At 47.3% G+C, this 21321-nt stretch overlaps 1 protein-coding gene across 1 annotated transcript in view; it reads right to left on the bottom strand.

Moving 5' to 3' along the window:
• Window positions 1-21321, bottom strand: part of pasha (microprocessor complex subunit partner of drosha) — a 39848-nt gene that overhangs the window by 11438 nt on the left and 7089 nt on the right. The window contains exons 4-11 of the mRNA XM_037423594.2: window positions 20863-20952; window positions 19630-19699; window positions 14906-14966; window positions 13125-13206; window positions 10918-11019; window positions 10702-10800; window positions 7219-7307; window positions 1285-1385 (exon numbers count right to left, since the gene is read on the bottom strand). Coding sequence (XP_037279491.2) covers window positions 1285-1385; window positions 7219-7307; window positions 10702-10800; window positions 10918-11019; window positions 13125-13206; window positions 14906-14966; window positions 19630-19699; window positions 20863-20952 — 694 coding nt within the window. The remainder of the gene's footprint in view (window positions 1-1284; window positions 1386-7218; window positions 7308-10701; window positions 10801-10917; window positions 11020-13124; window positions 13207-14905; window positions 14967-19629; window positions 19700-20862; window positions 20953-21321) is intronic.

The following is a 21321-nucleotide window of genomic DNA, read 5'->3' as shown; positions in this document are numbered from 1 at the left end:
TGTGGTGCAGAACTATGTTCAGCACGGAGCCCGGAACGTACTTTCTCGCACCCGGTTCCCTGAGAAGCCTGGTCATGTTTTTACCACATACGTTTTAAGGTGGTGCTTTTAGCGACAGCTTTAGTAAGCAAGAGAATTACACGCCTCCACCAGACAGTTATGACAGTGATTCAACAGAAGCGAGTGACGAAGACTGCAATGACGGAGGGAGACCCGTCTACACAGAAAACATGGGTGCACAGTACCAGGTGGATCATTACTGTGCGAGCTACGCATTTTGTCGCTAGACGACGAAAGTGTGCTAAAAGCTTTTTCTCTGGGTACTGGAGATTTCTATAGTCAATAGTTCTATTTTGAGGTGCATACGGCTGCAGAATCATGGACAGAATGAACAGCGACACCTACAGTACGGCCGCAACCTCATGCAACAGCTTGTGGGTGACATGAGGGCTGGAGCCTGAAAGCAAGACTTGCTTGCAAGAAAACAGCGCGAAAAAAGACTAGATTGAAGGAGCCATTTCATCCACAAGCTCCTAGGCCAAAGTAAGGACGGCGCCATTCGTAGCGATAGGCAAACAAAAGGAGGCAGGAGGGAAACTGTTTTTCTGCAAAACCTGCAGTAAAAACCTTAGCCTTCACCCGGGAGAATGCTTTCAGCGGTATCATATTCAGCCCAAATATCGCTAAAGGAATTGCCTGTAGAATGCAGGAGCAAAAATAAATATTCTGTGAGTTTGTCTTTCAGAGTTTGCGTTTTTCTTCGCGGTGCCAGACACTGGTGAAATACTTTCGGACCAGTAGAGCCAGAAAGTGGGTAGAAGTTTTGAACTGCAAAGGGTTAATAAAAATATGCGGGGTTTAACGTGCCAATGCCACCACCATATGAGAGATGCCATAGTGCGGGGCTCCGGAAATTTTGGCCACTTGGGGTTCATTAACGTGCACCCAAATCTGAGCACATGGGCTTACAGCATTTCCACCTCCATCAAAAATGAAGTTGCCGCAGCCGGGATTTGCTCCCGCGACCTGCAGGTCATCAGCCGAGTACCTTAGCCACTACACCACCACGGCGAGGCGTATTTGATTAGCCCAGTGGCAATGAGGTTCTGTCTGGAGTCAGTTCGCTTGAACTTCTATGCAAAATATGTCGTTGTTTGTTGCGGAATGACAGCTTTTCTACTACTGAGGACATTGGGTCTTAGGTGAACCAACAGACACTGAAAACCATAGTGCTTTGCATTCAAGAAACACACACACAAAGAAGACTTAAAGAAGAATGGCTACCTTTTGAGGCATTCTAGAAGAATCTGGTAAGGAGAGAGCTGGCCCGTTTTCGCGCACAGGTCAATCACACGAGGATCTTCCACTTTGATGTTGTCGAAGAACTGGAAGAGGGAGGGACAAAATAAAAAATACCCACACAAGCCATCTTGAGCATCGCAACAGAAGCATCATCCGACAAGTGCCACGAAACCAGCACAGGTGGCGGCTTACCTTCAGATGCCAGTTTAGCATGAGTGAACACTGGCTTAATAATAATAATTATAAACCCAAACCTCGATATAAAGAAATATCGGTTATAATAAAGTAAATAAAAAAATACCCTCGCAACATATATATGTCAGTAATACACCTTTACAACGAGTTTTCAGTTATAACGAAGTTATTTTTGGGTAAGATGAAACTTTGTTATAATGAGGTTTGAGTGTAAAAAAAGATACAACAAACTTCAAAGGAAGCTTGCCATGACACTACGCACAGCTATCAAATTCCTGGCACCAGCAACGGGGTCAGCTAAAAGAAACATCAGTGCGCAAGATCAAAAAAGAGCCTGTTGATCTATCTGTAAGATAAGGCTCCCTTCGGATCCCTCGGAACCTCAAGAGACTGGAAATACATGTTCTGGTCAACAGGAGTCCCATTTACTAAGAACGATGTGCAAATGTGCAGCCCTGCCCGTATGCCCTTTCAGCACTGTTATGTATGCTGTGGGGATCTGAGGCGCGCCCGCGACCATTTCGCGGGCATTCCGCCACACGGCCACACCCTTTTGCTTTCCCGCTCTGTTAACACCATGTGCCGATAGATGGTGCCATGTGCGGGCACGGCACGTGGTACGCGCGCGCCGAGGGAGCGCTCTTTTTTCCGTGGTCGGCGCCGGGTAAGCACGTGTTTTCCTTCGTCCACGTCCCCTTTGGGACTCGCGGACTGTAGCCTGCCTGGGGTGGCCTTGGGCACCCCGGCAGGCGTGTTTACTTGAGTGCTGGCTTCGGTAGCGTACGCTAAGCCCAGAGCGGTGCCTAGTGCTTGAAGTGGTCGTACCACAACGAGCCGCACTTGCCGTAGGCCTATGTGTACGAGGTTTGCCCTAACACTCGCGACCAGGCCCATTGGCCATCATGAGAGTGCGCAGCATAGCCGCGAGGGACCTTTTCCCGACCGGCGTGTCAAAGCTCGCCATTGCCAGCTGCGACATGCTCGCGGTTTTCCCCTTATTGTGAACGTCCGGGTGCGGGTGCCTTTGCTACCCGGGTGCGGGTGCCTTTGCTACCCGCGTCCTGGGAGCGGACGTTGTACTGTTGTTTGGGGTGCCGCCAGAGGCAATAAAGTGTTGTGTACTTTTGCATTAGAACACTGTCTATTTGCCGCGCCGCGCTAAACGCCTTATTAGTTGAGCGCGTGCGGAGCGGTGCGCTACACGCGAGTAAACAGAGTAGCGTCCCTGTGGCTCGCTAAGCGTGAACCCGCGGTGATCGTCCACTGCAGTTAGTAGCGGGGTCACCATAATGCCAAGCATGAAACGTTCACACATCATAAAGTAGTTAACAGTACTTGTGCGAATATTAAAATGCTTTGACTATTTGAATAAATATTACTGTATTTGACTTCAAATTGTCGAAAATTTCAAATTGAAATGAACACATGTATGTTAGTCTGCATGTACCCCCTGTAAAAGTGGTTTCACTGCAGTGGAGGGATGCTAAGCCGTGAAAACACATATGTAGGGCAAATACAAACTGCTGCGAAGCCCCACTTCAACGTTAAATGAACGTATTACCCACGCGCCAATTTATACTTTTTAAGTTTAAAGGTAGTTTACCGGCTTATATGCTTCAAGTATAGTAAACTTCAAAATGTAAAATATCTTACAGGTTATCGCTGAGAGTCAAATTCAGCTACCTCTGAAAGTTAGATTAGATTTGTGGGGTTTAACGTCCCAAAACCACTATATGATTATGAGAGACGCCGTAGTGGAGGACTCCGGAAATTTTGACCACCTGGGGTTCTTTAACGTGCACCCAAATCTGAGTACACGGGTCTACAACATCTCCGCTTCCATCGGAAATGCAGCCGCCGCAGCCGGGATTTGAACCCGCGACCTGCGGGTCAGCAGCCGAGTACCTTAGCCACTAGACCACCGCGGCGGGGCTACCTCTGAAAGTTTTTTACTTTTCTTTTGAACCAAGGAGAATGGCATTTGCACTGGCCTTAGTTTAAATTTAGAAAAATAATAATAATTGCACAAGTTGAGTCATGACAAATGAGCCTCTTTTTCTCTATAATATGTGACGTACACTATTTGAATTAGATTCAAAATTATTCGACCAAGATCACTGTTTACTACGAACCTAAAATTTACTATACACACTTGCCTACAGTTAATGTATCACCAACATTGCATCATGCTAACAGGCAAGGTAGGCCGCTATTGAACGCACTGGGCTTTGTTGAGTTTCTGTTTCAGCGATGAGCCAATAGAATAACACAATGACTCTTATGCTCCAGTAAATGGACAAATAACATGCAGACATGGCCCCGCCGCGGTGGTCTAGTGGCTAAGGTACTCAGCTGCTGACACGCAGGTCTCGGGTTCGAATCCCGGCTGCATTTCCGATGGGGGCGGAAATGTTATAGGCCCGTGTGCTATGATTTGGGCGCACGTTAAAGAACCCCAGGTGGTCAAAATTTACGGAGCCCTCCACTACGGCGTCTCTCATAATCATATGATGGTTTTGGGACGTTAAACCCCACATATCAATCAACATGCAGATCTGTGTCTTTATCAGTTGTTTCAGAAGGACCAGAGAGACCGTAGGAACGATACATCTTCGGTTTATTGTTGACAGAACAGGAAATAAAAAAAAATATACAGAGCGTGCCCCTGGCCACTTCTTCCTTGCCTCCGAGCTCTATCTTCTATCTGTTTTCTACATTTTCCCGCCGGCCAGATTCAACCGAAGCAACCTTCGAGCGAATACAACAGTTGAATCCGCCTGTTGACTAGTTTTCCTTCAGGTGTACGAAGCAAGCATGTTCTCACTAGTCCATCCTTGCCTGGGAAAATCTTTTTGAGCTTGCAGAGTTTCCACTGAGTTCTTTTTCACCCTTCTCCAAGCAGAAGTACATCTTCTTGTACATTTGTGTGACGCTCTATTTTTCTACTGGCACACTTAAGCTCCCTCAGGTACTCCTTTTTCCATCTGGTCCACCATGTTGTCATTGCCTGTTTTCTTGCACTCCAGTAATTCAGCAAGCTGTATTCTCCGAGTCTGTTTTCTTCCTGCTTGTTCATTGCTTGCCTGCCTCCTATAACATCCGCCGGTGTGATGGGTTGTGGCTCATTAGGATCGTCATACAAATAAGTAAGAGGCCGGTTGTTAATTACTCCTTTTGCTTCAACAACCACAGTCCGTAGTTCTTCTTCATCCAAAAGTTGAGCACCTATAGTTTTTGCCATGGACGTCTTAAAGCTTCTGATCAGTCTTTCATAATATCCTCCCCACCATGGAGCTAACTCTACAATAAACTTCCCTTTTATTTTCAGGTTACTGGTATACTGTCGCACCCCTTCATCTTCCATTTTTAATATCTTGTTCATCTCTTTCTCAGATTTCTTAAATGCTCTTGCATTATCACTGTAAATAGTTGTACACAATCCTCTTTTAGCTACGAATCTTCGGAATGCTTGTATAAACGCTCCTGATGACATCCTCTTGACCAATTCCAGTTGTATGGCTCTTGTTACTGCACACGTAAATATCACAATGTAATACTTTGTAATTTTGTCACCTTTCTCCTGTCGAGCATTTAGTGGTCCAGCCAAGTGTATACCAACTGTGTCGAATGGCCTCATCTGTGTTGTCCTGCCAGCTGGTAATGGTGAAATTTCTTGTGCCATTGGTCTAGAATTAAATCTCCTACATGTGATGCATTTCTTTATCACATATTTCACCATCTATCGAGCACGCACAATCCAAAACTTCGTTCTTAGATGTGTCAATGTTGCCGCAACACCACTGTGCATTGTCACTTGATCCGCGTTCAGAACTCCTAGTTCTGAAAAGTGACTTTCTCTTTGTAAAACAATGGGATGCTTCTCATCAAAGCTCAAATCACTCCACTGAAGCCTCCCTTTTACTCTTAGGACACCTTGATCATCTTCGAAGATGTTTGTGCCGTACAGATTCATGTTGTCAAATCTTCGTGCCACTGCATTTTGTAACGTTTTCTGCTTCTGCTTTATCAACACAAACTCTGCCTTGTCCAATTCTTCTCCTGTGAGCGAACCTGTTTTCCTTTCCTTTCGTCGGTTTCCTATATAACGCATCACCCACGCGGTAACTCGTAACGCTTTCTTGTATGATCCAAACCTGTTCTCACCAATTATCTTTTCTTCACTCGTGGTGGTAGTTAAGCTTGCCATATTCTTGTCTTCGTCTTTGTTGTCATCACTGTGCGATTCTTGCGTGATGTCATAATCAGGCCTTTGTTTCTCATTCTTGATCCACGTGGTGCCTTTCCACCATAATTCACTGTCCAGCAAACGTTTCATCATCCCTTTTGTCATCAAATCCGCAGGATTTTCATCACTTTTAACATAACACCATTGACTCTCGTTGGACTTGCTCTTAATTTCTGCTGCGTGGTTGCGCACAAACAGATCTTTCGTCTTGTTAGACTTTATCCAGCATAATACAATTTGAGAGTCAGTCCAGAATTTCACATGAAATTTCCTGATGAAATTCTCAGTTATATGACTGGCCAATCTGAATGATATTGTGACCGCCAACAACTCCAATCTTGCTAATGTAATCTTTTTGATTGGAGTGCCTCTACCTTTTGCAATGATTAAATTGGCTTCATTGCTTCCATCGAAGTATTCTGTTACAATGTATGCTGCTGCTCCATACGCCATTAAACTCGCATCGGAGAATACGTGTATAGTCGATGCTTTCACTTCAGCTTGCCTGTTGTCATAGCATCTGTTAACGGTGAAGTCATCTAAGTGCTGAAGCTCCTCTGACCAGTCCTTCCAAGCTGATCGATGCTGGCTTGGTAACGGGTCGTCCCATTTCAGTTTATCCATCCAAATTTTTTGCAGCAATATTTTTTCTCTCACTGAAATGGTGTTAAAACACCTAAAGGGTCATATAGTCTTGCCGTGGCTTGCAAAACCTGTCTTTTTGAGAGTTGTCTCATGTCTTTGTCATTTCGCCATGTAGTGTCGGGAAAGCTCAACACGTCTACGAAATTCCATTGCAGTCCCAAAAGCTTGATTCGTCCCTCTTTTCTTATCGCTCGATCCAGATCATCTCCTTCTTCATCAAATAGTTTTCTTAGTTCAGTGTCATTTGAAATCCATTTTCTTTAATTCATTCCCGCATTACGAAAAATGTCTCGTGCTTCTTTGTATGTCTTTGTCGGTGTCGAGTATTCGTCGGCTCCTAGTAAAACGTCGACGTAGATTCCTTTCCGGAGTTGCACCACAACCGCAGGATATTTTTCTTCGAATTTATCCAAATGTCGATTAATTGTGGCCGCTAGAAGAAAGCTACTCGGTGCAGTTCCGAAAGTAACCCTCGTCATCCTCCACGTTTTTACCTTCGGGGTTGGCATATGTTCACTGGGTATTCTTTCCCACCACATAAATCATATAAAAGGCAGTTGTTACATTTAAGCAGCAGTTTCGTTTAACAGATTTTCATTTAGTGAGAGTCCAATGTACACTCCAACCTCGATATAACGAACATGAATATAACGAATTATCAGTTATACGGAAGTGCATAAAAACCAGTCTTGCAACATATACAGTATTAGGAATGCGCCTTCATAACAAATTTTTGGATTTAACGAACTTATTTTTATCTAAAATGAAACTCTGATTATTTTGAGGTTCGAGGGTACACAAAGTGTAAACGAGGAAGTAGAAGAACTTACGGTAATGTCCTGTGGTGAGTCCTCACCCTTTTCGTTTTTCTGGTTGGCATCCCTCATTTGCGGGATCAGAACTAACAGTGCCGCTTTGGCTGGAAAGGAAAATGCAGTCAGAGGAACAAGCAAGCAAAAACTAAAGCGGCACTCGTTAAAGGAGTATAACGTACTGGGACTTCCGACTTGCCACTCCCCTACATTTAATTATTAATTACACAAAACTACAAGCTTTTTAAACCAAATAAAAGTTGAGTCAGGTGGAAACTTAGCCAGGGGATGTTCCGATGCCTCCGACATGTATCTATGAGCGTGCATTTGTGGTACACAATGTTTTTTGCAGGGGAGGGAAACGTTTATGTTGGGTACACGTATACAGTTAGGTGAGAAAATAATTGGCTCAAATTTGTGTTTTTAAAATACAGTTCTGGTTCTGGCGCGCAAAAGATAAGGCACATTGTGACACTACACACTGCGACTGCTGTGGCTGCTAGAAATCAAAGCAGTCTTCTTCTTCATTTTTTCTTTCTTTCTCGAAATTGACATCACTGTACTGAGTCCCATCCCCGACAAGACGTTGACATGTTTCTGCTCATCGTCACAACAACGCCATTGATACCAGTTCCACTATTTCAAGGCCGACATAGTAACCAATTTATTAGAATGTCTAGCCTATAATTCCCAAGGCAGCACAAGAAGGTACACAGATGAATGAAATAAAAAAACTCCAGTAAAAATTACTGCATCTTTAAAGCGGGAGGACAAAATACCATATTTATTTGCATAATACACCCACCCGCACAATAGCGAGCATAATAGCGCCCCTGAGAAATCCGATTTTTTTTTTTATTTCCACACATAATAGGCGCACTCCAAACTTGGCCGTGATCAGTAATTCTGTACTGTATTTGCACGGAAATTTTACGTTGATTGAAGAGAGGAAAAAAAAAAAAAAAAGAGCATGCCAGTGCTGCGCCAGCCCCGCAGGCTCGCCGAGTGAAGAAAATGGCAGTCGCTTGGGTGTCAGAGTAACCTTAGCACTGACACCGGCGTGGCTCTGGCCGCGCTCTCTAAGCGTGAAACGTTTGATCACGTCCTCATCAGGTGCACATTGAGTTTCCTGTCCGGAAAACATTGTTTTTATCACGTTTGACACCTCCTTCGCGAATTTCAGCTTTCCGACAGGAGCTTTTGGCTCTGCTGCCACTACTCGGACATGCACAAGAATTGTGGACTTTTGTTACTGTTGACTTCCTGGCCGCGAACCTTAACAACGTATCACGCGCCTTGCCCTTGGATCATTTGCTTGAGAGCGATCTTTTCGACGCCCAATCGTTATGCTGTCGTGTAAAAACTTCCTACAATAACATGCTGAATCGTAGGCTAGCTAGGCCTAATCACGGTTAGTGCTTTTCGGTGGCGGTCGCAGGCAATCAAAGTTTGGTTTTGTGCAGAACCAATGTACCTCTCTTGGGTGGCTCTACTTAAAGGAAAATGGAGGTTGGTAGCGCTTGTAACACTTGAATGATGGTTCGCGATTTAATTGTAATGTCTTGCATATTGGGTGTGAGCCCGTGAAATCGAATGATTGGTACAGTTCGGTGCACTAAATTCCAATCGTGATAATGCGCATAATCTAGGTGGCCTGAAATATAATCAGCGAATTTCCGAGATGGAACTTCGTTTTGGTATTTTTTTTTCACGTTTATTTCGTTGGTAACAAGGATCTTTCGATGGCAATTGCTGAAAATTTAAATGCAGACCACATTGCATGCCTCAATTCTTGGACGAGCAAGAGTGCATGCTCAACATGTTTTGCGCTAGTAAAGCCTATGAAGTAGGTTGCTTCAGATGTAGTCCGGATATTCGAAACTACGTCGACATTAACAGTCTATGCTGTAGTCGGAAATAAAATTTTCGTGAATTTTACCCTTCGTAATAGGCACACTAAAAACTTGGAGTCGGGTTTTGTGGAAAAAAAAGTGCCCATAATCCATAATATTCAGACGACGGACTCGGTCCGTCGTCTGAATATACCATTATGCATTCAGACGACGGACCGAATCCGGAAGGCGGGACGGACCGCGCGTCACGTGACCTCACATCAGCGATTCCCCTCGTCCGCGCGGCTCGCGGACGAATGACCCCAACCTGTTTCTCACATCGGAATTCTGGCGGGAGAAAGCCGATACTTCAGCGGATTAGCTCGGGGTTTCTGGCAACCAGTACGCTTTTCGTCTGCTCGCGGCATGTCCTCCATGGCTCGCAGACAGCTGCATTACTGGTCGGCATCATCTACGCTTGAGCATAGTTTATTTAGTTTCCGGGGGCTTTGTTCTCGGGTGATTAAATACGCAGAAATAACTTTTGGTGGTTCGGGAAATGTCGTTGCTGTCGTTTGACATGCGAGATTTTTAGCCGCCTTGGTGGTGAAATATTCTAACTTCTGCAACCGGCCACGCGCGCTTCTAAATAAGAATGGGAGACGCGTTCAAAAGTTCTACAAAGGGGGGAACAATGTAGTTGAAAGAACATTCTGCCAGCAACTCCCTTTTCTCCTGAAAGAATAACACTACTCGTTCATTTGTCACTACGCCACAGACATCGCAGCCAAGCGTCGCCTCTTGCAGGCATTGCGGGCATCCATGTTGAATACTCTCAAACCGGTCTGCTGCCAGCGGGCGCAGGTGAGCGCCGAATCTGCTGTTGAGGGTAATCTGGCTGTTTTCTCCTAGGATATCGTCCGTCATGTGGATGCGTCTGCAGGGGGATCATCCGCGGATTAGCTGCCCGCGTCCACGACAAATCCGGATTCGGTCCGTCGTCTGAATGCACCATAAACTTGGCAGGCAGACAGCGAAGCGAGCATTCCCTCTGCCACTTTTACGTCGTGTGTTTGTTTCGTTGTTTGGTTGTGTCGTCAAGGTAAGTGGACTTTTATTTTAGAACATAATATGCATGAATGAGATCCGCTTATAAACGTTTCGTTTTATAAAAGCTTTATTTACGCAGTCGCATTTGCTTTTGAGCTGAAGCCTCGTTCGACACCAGCCAACACAAGCCTGGCAGACACATATATACTGTCATTCCCAGAGCTCGCGTAGACAATGGCGCCACACTTCTCTCTGGGTATTTTTGTGAGAAACGCTATGTCCACCACTCTTCGATGCCCTACTCTCAATGTCTTTCAACTTCGGCTAAGTCTACACATCAAGAAACTATGTCACAGTTGTTTCTTAGGGTCGCATCGACTTTACAGACGGCTGTGAATGATTACCAATGATACTTTCAGAACTGTTATTGGAGATATTTCCTGGTATGAACAAGCAAAAAAAAAAAGAGAGCTAACCGGCTTTAGTATACGTTGAAGACAAACTGGACCAACAAAATATTTGAGTTTTGGTTAGTTTACTGTATGCTCAGCACCCCACAATGAGACACGAGAGGAAAGATGAATAGACACTATACTACCACATAAGTGTTTTCATTCACCTGCTTCCAACTTGGCTTGTTTTTTGCTGCTCCCTAAGCCAGAGCCGTACTCCATCTCGCCGATGACCACGGTGGCCATGTACGGCATGCTCGAGCTCTCTGCAATCCAGAAACAAAGAATGCTTCGAACTACTGTTACCTCAAGTTGCTGCCAAGCCGAACGAAGAACAAACAGGTGAGGGGCAGCCACAGAGATAGGCAAAACTGTGCACGTACCGAGTTCCTTGAATTTGTACTGAGGCTGAGTTTTCATGGCGTGTTGCACATATTCGTGAAGAATGCAGACATTTGATTTTCCGCTCGGGTTCATGATGAACTCTGGAAAATGGAAAATAAGAGGAAAAGTGACTATCGGTGAAGCTGGAAAGGGTTGCCGAGAGTTGCAGAAGTAAACAATTGTAGGAATATTAGGCCATCCTTTGATCTCATAGCATAAAAAAAAATGGTTCCAAATCAGCATGTTACACCACGAATGTCGTCGAAAGACGATAGTCTTGCGTCTGGAGAGAGTGAACAAAACGTGTATTTGATGTTCTGCGCAAGAAAATCAGTGAATGGTATTCTGCAGGCGCTGTGTTAGAGTCGCCTCCGCTACCGCTACGGTAGCGGAGGCGACTGAGCGCATCGAGGCACGTTAGACACAAGTGCCATCCGGCAGTTATCTTCGAAAACGAAGGCGTGCAGCCCGCAGAGAAAGATGTGCGCCAGAGGTGATAAGGTGTAGAACGCAAAGCGACGGACAGGTGCCACCACCGTGACATCGTAGCAAAGCGTTGGAAACGCCGTTTTGAGCATCGTGTTGCACTGTCAGCGCAGTGCGATTAAACGCTACATTCCTTAGAGTTACTTGTGTGTGCCTCTTCTAGTATAAAGACAGACATAGAAAACATCGAAGCGTTGTTGTGGCGCCTCAAATATGCGCAATTGCTTTTTAGTTGACAATCGCACAACTATGAACGCTAAACCTTGAGCGATATTGGTAAGCGCTGCAGATGGGGTTGGCTGCTTGAGGTATCGTTAGGTTGAACAAACAGACAAATGTACAGACAGACAGACAGACCAAAATTTTTCTGTAGAAGGTCCCCCAAAAAAAGAGTATCATCTTTAAAAAAATAGCAAGCCAATTTTATCACAAGCAACCAACATAGTTTCCCTTTGTAAACATTCATTTGACACCAGTCCTTGCTTAGCCACTAACAGCCTTCACTTTTGCAGAGAACATAAACAAGCAACAAAAACATGCAACATATAAATGATGCAAGCAGTCACAAGAAAATTGTGACAAAATGTTGTTCATTGTGTTTAGAAATAATGGAGACACTTTGCGTTACGGTACACATTTTGCCTCTCAAGAGGACACTTTTGAAGTGCGAATTAAAACAGATTTTGTCACACACTGTCATCATCGATTCTGGAAGATTGTTGCTGCTCGGATGTACACAATCACAAGGCGTTGCTCAACGATGTCCACCTCGCTGTCATAACCAGCACAGTAATTGAGACAATGCTGAAAGTGTGCTCAAGTTTTTTCACACGGTTTCGATCCCATTAATGACCAGGTTAATATTCTTCCGCAAGTTGTCTTCTGCATGCACTGCTGCACCACCAGGCAATTTCCAGCGAATTTCGGCGAATTTCCGGGATGGTGCTTTCATTTGTTAGACATTCGCCCTCCCCCTTTTGCGTTCATTTCATTGGCAACGTGTGTCTTCAGAGGTTAAAATTTATTGACATTCAGAAATTTAAATGTTGGCAAGCACAAATCGCATGTTTCAATTCGCGGACACGCGAAGCTGCATGCTCAACACGTTTTGCACAAGTGCGGCCTTTGAAAAAGGTTGTTTTTGCTATAGGGCCGTACCCCTTATAGTGCGAATATTCACGAGTCCCGCAACTTACATTATAAGCGGTCTATACTGTTCCTTGGCAAGGATTTCACGCCCCAGCGAAAAAATTTATTGACATTCAGAAATTTGAATGTTGGCAAGCACAAATCGCATGTTTCAATTCGCGGACACGCGAAGCTACATGCTCAACACGTTTTGCACAAGTGCGGCTTTTGAAAAAGGTTGTTTTTGTTATAGGGCGGTACCCCTTATTGTGCGGATATTCACGAGTCCCGCAACTTACGTTATAAGCGGTCTATACTGTATCTTGGCAAGGATTTCACGCCCCAGCAAAGGGAACAATTGTGCCCAATGCACTACATTTACCACTGAAATCATGGCATCCTTACTGTAGTGACTACTGTAGTGAGCGGGCTGTACTCGCAAATACACGGTACAATATTTCAATACAATGTAGTTTCTACACTCCCGGGTTTGAAGTGGTCGAGCGCACAAGCCTGCTTTTTCGCAGAAATGCAGAAAACTTCGAGAGTGCCGCAGGTAATGTCATCTTCTTGTACGAGCTAAACTGCTTACCTCTCTTGGAATGGCCGCCGGTGACTTGGCTTGTGTCTGATGTAGGCGGCAGTGAACACATAATCAGCTTTGTACTTTCCGGCTGAAATGAAAAAAAGAATTCCAGAAAAAAAAAAACACCGAAAAAAGTTAGAGCGAACATTATGTGGGCAGATAATGTAACTGTTTGAGGACAGCTTTGGCCTCAGCCTTCCTGAACCATCAGAGAACCCTCTCCTGCCGATTCAATGAAGCCACTAATCTAATATTGACAGCCACAATTCTGAATACATTTCTTTCCGTCATACTTGTACTACTGCCACACACCCATTTTTCTGTGACCACAGAAAGTGCCAACTGTACTGTCACATCATGATGGGGGAGACTTCAGCAGACAGAGCATGAAAAAAAGAATGCACTGTTTACAGCGTTAGCTCATGACCAGTGAGCAGTAGCCGGGCATTCAAGATATCATCTGTGCATCTAATGTATCGGCTATTTATACAGGAGTCACAGAAGGGGTTGCAGCATAATCGCCGATGCTTACCCACGTCTGAGATTGAACACCACTGTTCGTACTATGCAAGCTATGTCACCAGATCAATTAAAACACTCGACAAGGTTCCCACACGCCTAAGTCTGACTGGCATTGAGAAATGCCGGGTGTTCGTCTTGCATGGTATAACCGGGTCACAGTAAATAACGTAGAGGTGTGCAAATATTAGAAAATTTAGAATACTGAATCAAACAGTGTTCTACTACTGGAGTCGAGAATCGAATCAAATTGCGCATATTAGAAATATTGTACACCAGAATTACTGGAACCGAAAGAAGTAATGATTCTTGTTTTAATTAGTCAATTACCAATATACCAGCAGAACAATGCTTTACAGGAGTATCAGAGCTATACTGATTGCAGAATGAAGGTGTTCTTGCTTAATCCTTAAAGGGTTGAAATTTTTCACGAAACACAGTCCAAAAATGTGTTACTTTTTCATCGCTGCACTGAATTCTTAAAATGATTCTACTAAAGAAAAAAATTGCCCGAAATTCTTTTGTGTAACCACATGTTGACAAAAAAAAAATCCTTGTTGTTACATAGACATGGTTTATACATATTAAAATCAAGCAAGATAAAAAAAAAACACTTATAAATTTTTTAAAGATAAAAACATAGCTCACAGACATACAAAAATAAACACACCAGAGTACATCTTTGGTAAAAAAGAAAATGTTTATGCTGTAAAACTAAACACAGGAAAGAAGCGAGGGCTGCTTACCGAGTAAAGGACGTCACGCCAAGGTGACGTGTGATCGCATCGCGATGACCCTTCCCTCATGGGGCTAAGATCATCGTCCACCGGATAAACAAATATTTCCTTTTCTCTCTCTGTCTAACTAGAGTACCCACCTTTGATGCACCTAAAACCTCAATGGTGCGAACCAGTGCTATCGTGTGTCGATCAGTTTAAAGCTGTAACAGTGACCACAAGTCAGCTTTGCAGCAGTGCCTTAGTATTGTGGGATGAAGGAGACCTTATATCAGTAGGGGCCACTATCACGGCACAGGGCGGTGATGCCTTTGCAGATATGCACAACGCGGTCTGGAACAAAGTGGGCATCATGAACACTTTCTTAATGACAAATGCGTGCGCACGGTACCGCAAGCATCCCGGAAGTGACAGTATCAGCTAAGTAGGCAGTGTGCTGCCCACAACTAGGAACAGTCGGCTTGGCCTGGCAGCAACTCTAAAATAAAGAAATAAAGATACGTGTGCTGACACGATCAGAGTGCTACTCACAAGCATAGGGCGTTGCATCTGCTTAAGCTTCTTTCTGTGTTTGCGACGACCGGCCCAAGTCCTAAAAGAGAGGCAGGGGAGAGAGAAGATAAACAACTAAACTCGTAGCCAACTGAAGCGTGCAACTGACAGTGAAGTAACATTTTAATAATGCAAAACACAGGGAGCCATCTTGTACAACACAATAGACTCACATAATTGGATCTTATTTCAAAGTCGTCAGTGCTTCCAAGGGTTCAAGAGTGTTTGACAGGTCAGAGCAAAAGACGGTTTTAATTCTCTCCTACTGCTAAGATACCGGATGATACTGCTAATCTGACAGAGCGAGAGGCAACAGAGAGACTACAGCATAAAGACGATGACTGGCATTTTATCAAATATTGCGCCTTTCCTTTTTGTCACTTTTTATTACATGCCTTTCAATAAATAAGCCTTCAGTTGTTATACGAGGCACAAGCAGAGCTGCCCAGCCTTTCTCCCTAGTAAAGCCGTACCAAACAACACAACTCCACTTTGCCAACGGTAAGCACTCATGCGAGTGGTTAGAAAAAACATTACGGTGTGGGAATTGAGGCTGGCCGCTGCCTTTGCGCGGGCTTTCCCGCCTTTTCTGCCATTCTCATGTCCCGACATGTCTGCCCTCCTTTGCCGTCAGCCGCGCTGGGAAGGGCGGAGTGACGTTTAACTCCCTCACCCGGTAGCGGATGTTGACTGTGGCGCCGTGCGCGGGGACCCCCGAGAGGTTTTTCGCGCGCTGCGTCGGGAGCGGGGAGTACAGTCCGGGACTTCAAACGGTGAGCCACGCATTCTTTTCCGTCCGTCGAGTCCCGTCGCTCGGGGCTCGTCGGACTTCGCTGACGGCGCCTCGCGCCCGATGCGAACGCTCACCTTTTGTTGCCCCGCTGCGTACTCACGGCCGAAGGGCAGTACGGTGTCCTAGTGCGTGGCCTAGCTACGCCGACCCGTCTCCCTTCGAAGCCAACGCGAGCGCCTTTGCCCTCGCTCGAGCAACCGGGCCCCTTTGTCCCGGTGTCTCCGTGGATTACCTTTACCGCGGAGACGTGCTCGTGGCACCCTGTGTAGTACTTTGTGCCCGTGGCGTGGATAAGCCTACTTGCTTTCCCGCCGCGCCTTTTTGCAACGGGCTGTACTGCGTTTGGTGTTGCCACAATAAAGTGTTGCGACTTGAGCAGTATCGTGTTTCCCGCCACGGCGACGGTTAACGCGTGCCCTGCGGCTCGCTAAGACCGGACCCACGCTGGTGGCCGTACTCCTTCGGGATACGTGTACACCACACTGGCGCCCAACGCGGTATCAAAAGCTCTAGCTTTTGACTGCTCTTAGCGAGTCAGTTCGCCTGCGCGATTCGGGCTCGTCGCAACATGGCGGATGCCGCGTTGCACACGGAGGCCATTGCCTCTATTGACGGGAACCCTTCTGCACCCGTCTGTGTCGGTACCCCCTATTGCGGTGACGACACGAGGCGCCTAGCCGCTCCCTTTGGAGATGGCGCGTCGCTTCGGAATGGGCCTCTTGCCCTACGCAAACGTTACGCACAAGCGCCTCCGACGCCCGTCCGTGTCGGCACCCCCTATTGCGGTGACGACACGAGGCGCCTAGCCGCTCCCTTTGGAGATGGCGCGTCGCTTCGGAATGGGCCTCTTGCCCTACCCGAACGTAATGTCTGCTTCGTGGCATGCCGCGTTGCACCAAGAGGCCACCGCCTCTATCGACGGGCGCCCTTCGGCGCTCGCCTGTGTCGTCACCCCTTTTTGTGGTGAATAAACTCCTACGTGGTAGCTGACGCGCTATCTCGTGCCCCTTGTTGTCTGCCGAGAACCTGGATTTCGGTGCGACGGCCGCTCGCGGTGCCTTAGCACATGCAAGCGTCGGGGGCGAAACAGCAGCTTCGCCGCCATTCGGCGAGGAGGGTGAGTCCCCATGCGGACAAACCTGGGCTGCTATCCAGGTAAGCGGCGCTCGCGAAGCGGCCGAGCGGGGGAGCTTTCCGAAGGCCACGAGGCCGAGAGCGAACCCGTAACGCCGACTCACGCGGCGGTTGCTGCGGTCCTGAGTGGGCGCGATACCAGACTCCCCCATTTGGGAGAATGGGAATTGCTTTCGGCAGCGAAGAGCTACTGAAGGCTCGGCAGAGTGATCCGTTTCGAGTCTCGGAGGGACGGAGCGCCGTATACGCTGCTTGCTTTGCGGCGGGCGCCGTTAAACCGTCTTGAAGAGGCGCGGAGCGCCGTTACGCTGCTTGTTCTGCGGCGGGCGCGATTAGGGGGCTGAAACAGCGTGTGTCGCTGAGTCCCCGGCGGATTCATTTTGCTGGACCATGACGGGCTCCTGCTGAAATATATAGCCACTGACGACGAGTCCATAGACCCGTTTAAGGTGGTTATGCCCAAAAGTCTGAGAGCCGCACTGTTGCGATCCTCTCACGACGAACCCATGGCCGGTCACCTGAGTGGCTCGAAAGTTTTTGCAAACTGAGCAATGTTGTGACCTGGCCCGGCACGAAGCGTGGCTTTTATCGCTATTCCGTGCCTGCCACGTCTGACAAACGGTTGAGCCAAGGGTTGGAAAGCCGCCCGGTCTTACGAACCGATTGTCAGTGAGCGTCCGTGGCGCGTACTAGCTGAAAGATCCCCTTTGGGAAAACTCAGCCGTGCCCACATCGCAGACCTGAAGCCCTTTGTCACGGTCTGACGAGCTCGCGCCAGTGCCCTGCGGCACTTCGCGCAAGCAACGGGCACACCCGAAGCGACGGACCGCATTCGGACCCCGCGCCGGTATAATCTGAGGAAGCGGTCACCTTTGTGATTTCGCGCCGGATGGCGGACTTCTCCGCAACCGAAGGCCCTCAGTTTACTGTCTAGCCTCAGTATAGGTTAGCTTCTTTACGGCCTTTTCTCGTAAAGGAGTTGACCCCGCCCTGTCTGCTGCCAGTGTTTCTTTTTTTTTAAGTGTTCATGTGTATTTTATGTTTCTTTTGTCTAATATTAAGTGTTATTTGTATTTTGTTTTTTTTTGCCAGATGTTTAGTGTCAGTATGCTCTGTGTTTACTTTCTTTTTTCGTGTTCGTTTCGTCTACCGCGAAGGGAGCTGTGTGTGACCTTGAGTGTCGGTGCTTGCCGGGGGAGAGAGACGAAGGACGCTTTGCGCCTACGCTCGCGCAGCCGTCGGTGGTGTGTGTGCGTGTGTAAGTGCGTGACGCTTCAGTGCGAGCCCGCGAAGAGTGCGTCATGGCTTCCCCCCATCGATGCGGACGCTGGAGGTGCTGGGGGGTCATTGACCCACTGACGTCAGACCATCTGGCTGTGCTCTGCTCTCGGCTGTCGCCGAAGAAGCCGTGCTGCCTTTCCCCACCATGGCTCCTGCACGAGGCCAGCTGAAAGCAGCTATATGCTGCCGGCCAACGCCAGGGCGCCTCGCAGCCAATTTTGGTTCGGCCTCCCTGACCACCAAAGAGGCCCGGCTTCCCGCAACGTCCAGCTCCCTCATCGAGCCAAAAATGCGGGGCCTCCGAACAACCGAAGCGGCTTTCGTCGGACTCGCGGCTTATCAAGAGCAGGAACAAGCCATCAGTGAGCCCCCCCTTCCGGTACCTCTGACCTCGCACTCGGGCATCGCACCCAGCAGACGCTGTCACGCCCTTTTCCGCCCCTCCGCGCAGTGGACGCTATTCCCGCTTCAGCACCACGAACACTAATCCCACTTTTCTGTGCTCCCTTTTGCAACTGTTTTATAGTGTCATGTGTTTATTTTGTTAGTTATGTTTTGTTTCTCCTTTGTAATTTTTTTAGCAGCAGTAGCAGGGCTGGACTGAGGTTAGCTACCGCTCATAGCAGTGTCATTTTAACTGCATGGGTGACGTCCGGCTGCCTTTTGCAGACCGGTAAAGGGCAAATTTAGGAGAGGGGGATGTGGGAATTGAGGCTGGCCGCTGCCTTTGCGCGGGCTTTCCCGCCTTTTCTGCCATTCTCATGTCCCGACATGTCTGCCCTCCTTTGCCGTCAGCCGCGCTGGGAAGGGCGGAGTGACGTTTAACTCCCTCACCCGGTAGCGGATGTTGACTGTGGCGCCGTGCGCGGGGACCCCCGAGAGGTTTTTCGCGCGCTGCGTCGGGAGCGGGGAGTACAGTCCGGGACTTCAAACGGTGAGCCACGCATTCTTTTCCGTCCGTCGAGTCCCGTCGCTCGGGGCTCGTCGGACTTCGCTGACGGCGCCTCGCGCCCGATGCGAACGCTCACCTTTTGTTGCCCCGCTGCGTACTCACGGCCGAAGGGCAGTACGGTGTCCTAGTGCGTGGCCTAGCTACGCCGACCCGTCTCCCTTCGAAGCCAACGCGAGCGCCTTTGCCCTCGCTCGAGCAACCGGGCCCCTTTGTCCCGGTGTCTCCGTGGATTACCTTTACCGCGGAGACGTGCTCGTGGCACCCTGTGTAGTACTTTGTGCCCGTGGCGTAGATAAGCCTACTTGCTTTCCCGCCGCGCCTTTTTGCAACGGGCTGTACTGCGTTTGGTGTTGCCACAATAAAGTGTTGCGACTTGAGCAGTATCGTGTTTCCCGCCACGGCGACGGTTAACGCGTGCCCTGCGGCTCGCTAAGACCGGACGCACGCTGGTGGCCGTACTCCTTCGGGATACGTGTACACCACAACGGACAAAGAGCCTTCCAAGAGCTCTGCTAGCAAATGGGGTGAGCTGACGTCACTCACTTGAACTTTCGCAGCTGAAGGGTCTGAAAGTCAAACACCTTTTCACAGTACTGTCGAAATGCCAGGGCATCTGCAACAAGCAACAGGGTTAGTTGATTAAACAAAAATACACGCATAGCTCTAAATCGATCACGAAGACTGTTTTTGAAAAGATACCACAAGGACAGGGGATATCGAGATAAGCGGGTGTGAAGAATTTGGTATGCAAGCTTGTCTCAATATCCCCCTTTGACTTATTCTTCTTTCTCACCCCCTACCCTCATCAAGTGTTTTTGCCGTGACCCTTCTCTGTTCTGGTTGGGAGAGAGGGTACAAAGCATGCACACACATGCCCTAAAAACACACACACACTACATATGAAAGACGCTGCGTGGTGCTCTCTCAAGGGCTGCAGAAATTAGGCATCTTTTCCTTCTTCTAACTACAACCACCACTACATATGAATGTCATTTAGTGGAAGGAGCCGCCTTCAATGCATATGATATCATGTCGCAGAAGCGTAGAACTGCAACAGGCGTCAATACATGCGATTGCAAAATGAGTGAGTGTTTTAGAAGGCCCACATACAACAAAGTGCTTAGATAGTATTAACCATCACTAGCTGCAAAAGCATGAGCAAAGTGCGCAGCTGCACTGGTTCATGTGTTGTCTTATGGACCTGTAGTCGGCCCTTTGCCGATTCGCAAAAGGTAGAATTATAGCATTGTGTACGCTCAAAAAGTGAACTTGCCACAGGCATTCTACGACACATTAAAACGGCCAATGTTACACACACATGGTATTCGTTTCCTCGCAGCCTGGCTGGGGCATGTACCAAGAACAGAAGCTGGGCTAGTATTTGAAATGGTGATGTGCACAAGGCCCCAAATTACGTTTCATATTGTACTCTTGAAAGGTAAAGCTGAAGAGTCCTAGTTTTTTTTTTTTTTTTTTGTCAAGATTTTGTCTCCCTCTAAGCTTCCAACTTACTTGGATGACTCAGGGGAAGGCCTCATGCAGTGCCCTAGTGGCACAACCTTAACAAGTATGTGGTACCAAAGTACAACTGCAGCTAATTTGGCCTCCCCGGCCCCCCTTACACACACACACACACACACACACACACACACACACACACACACACACACACACACACACACAAAAATTATGACACGATGCTGCAACTGCAGCTGTACTGTCCATAACACTACAATGAATAAAACCAGTAGAGGAGGGCGGGGCACTTGAAGTTACCTAGTGACAGTTCCTTCTGGCTCTCCTTCACACTCTCCACCTTCGCCATAGGAATTCGACCAGCCAACTCGGCCATCTTCTCTGACAAACCTGAAGAAGATAAGAGTGATCATATGCAAGTAGGAACATGATAAGGCGACAGATTGAATTAATGTTGTGAGAACAACCTACTACAGGCCAGATAATCATATTAAAGGGATGCCAAAGCGACAAAGAAAATCAGTTTAGGCCCATGAATTGTTTCCGAATGCTACAGCCATTATTTTCATCATGCGTTTTAATAGAAAACGAAGGAAAATAAACAAATTGCAGAGTAGTTCTGCACTACCAATAAAATTAAACCAGGCTGGTGCTTGAACGCATTTATTTTCGAGATAAATGCATTTCGTAGCGTCACAAACACAGCTTACAAAAACCAAGGAATGTCCCATGACCACAAAGCTGATGTCCTCTTAGAGG

Source organism: Rhipicephalus microplus, chromosome 3, assembly GCF_043290135.1.
Source record: "Rhipicephalus microplus isolate Deutch F79 chromosome 3, USDA_Rmic, whole genome shotgun sequence".
NCBI classification, from domain to species: domain Eukaryota; kingdom Metazoa; phylum Arthropoda; class Arachnida; order Ixodida; family Ixodidae; genus Rhipicephalus; species Rhipicephalus microplus.
The sequence above is the reverse complement of the archived record's forward strand: the minus strand, read 5'-3'. Positions and strand labels throughout refer to the sequence as shown.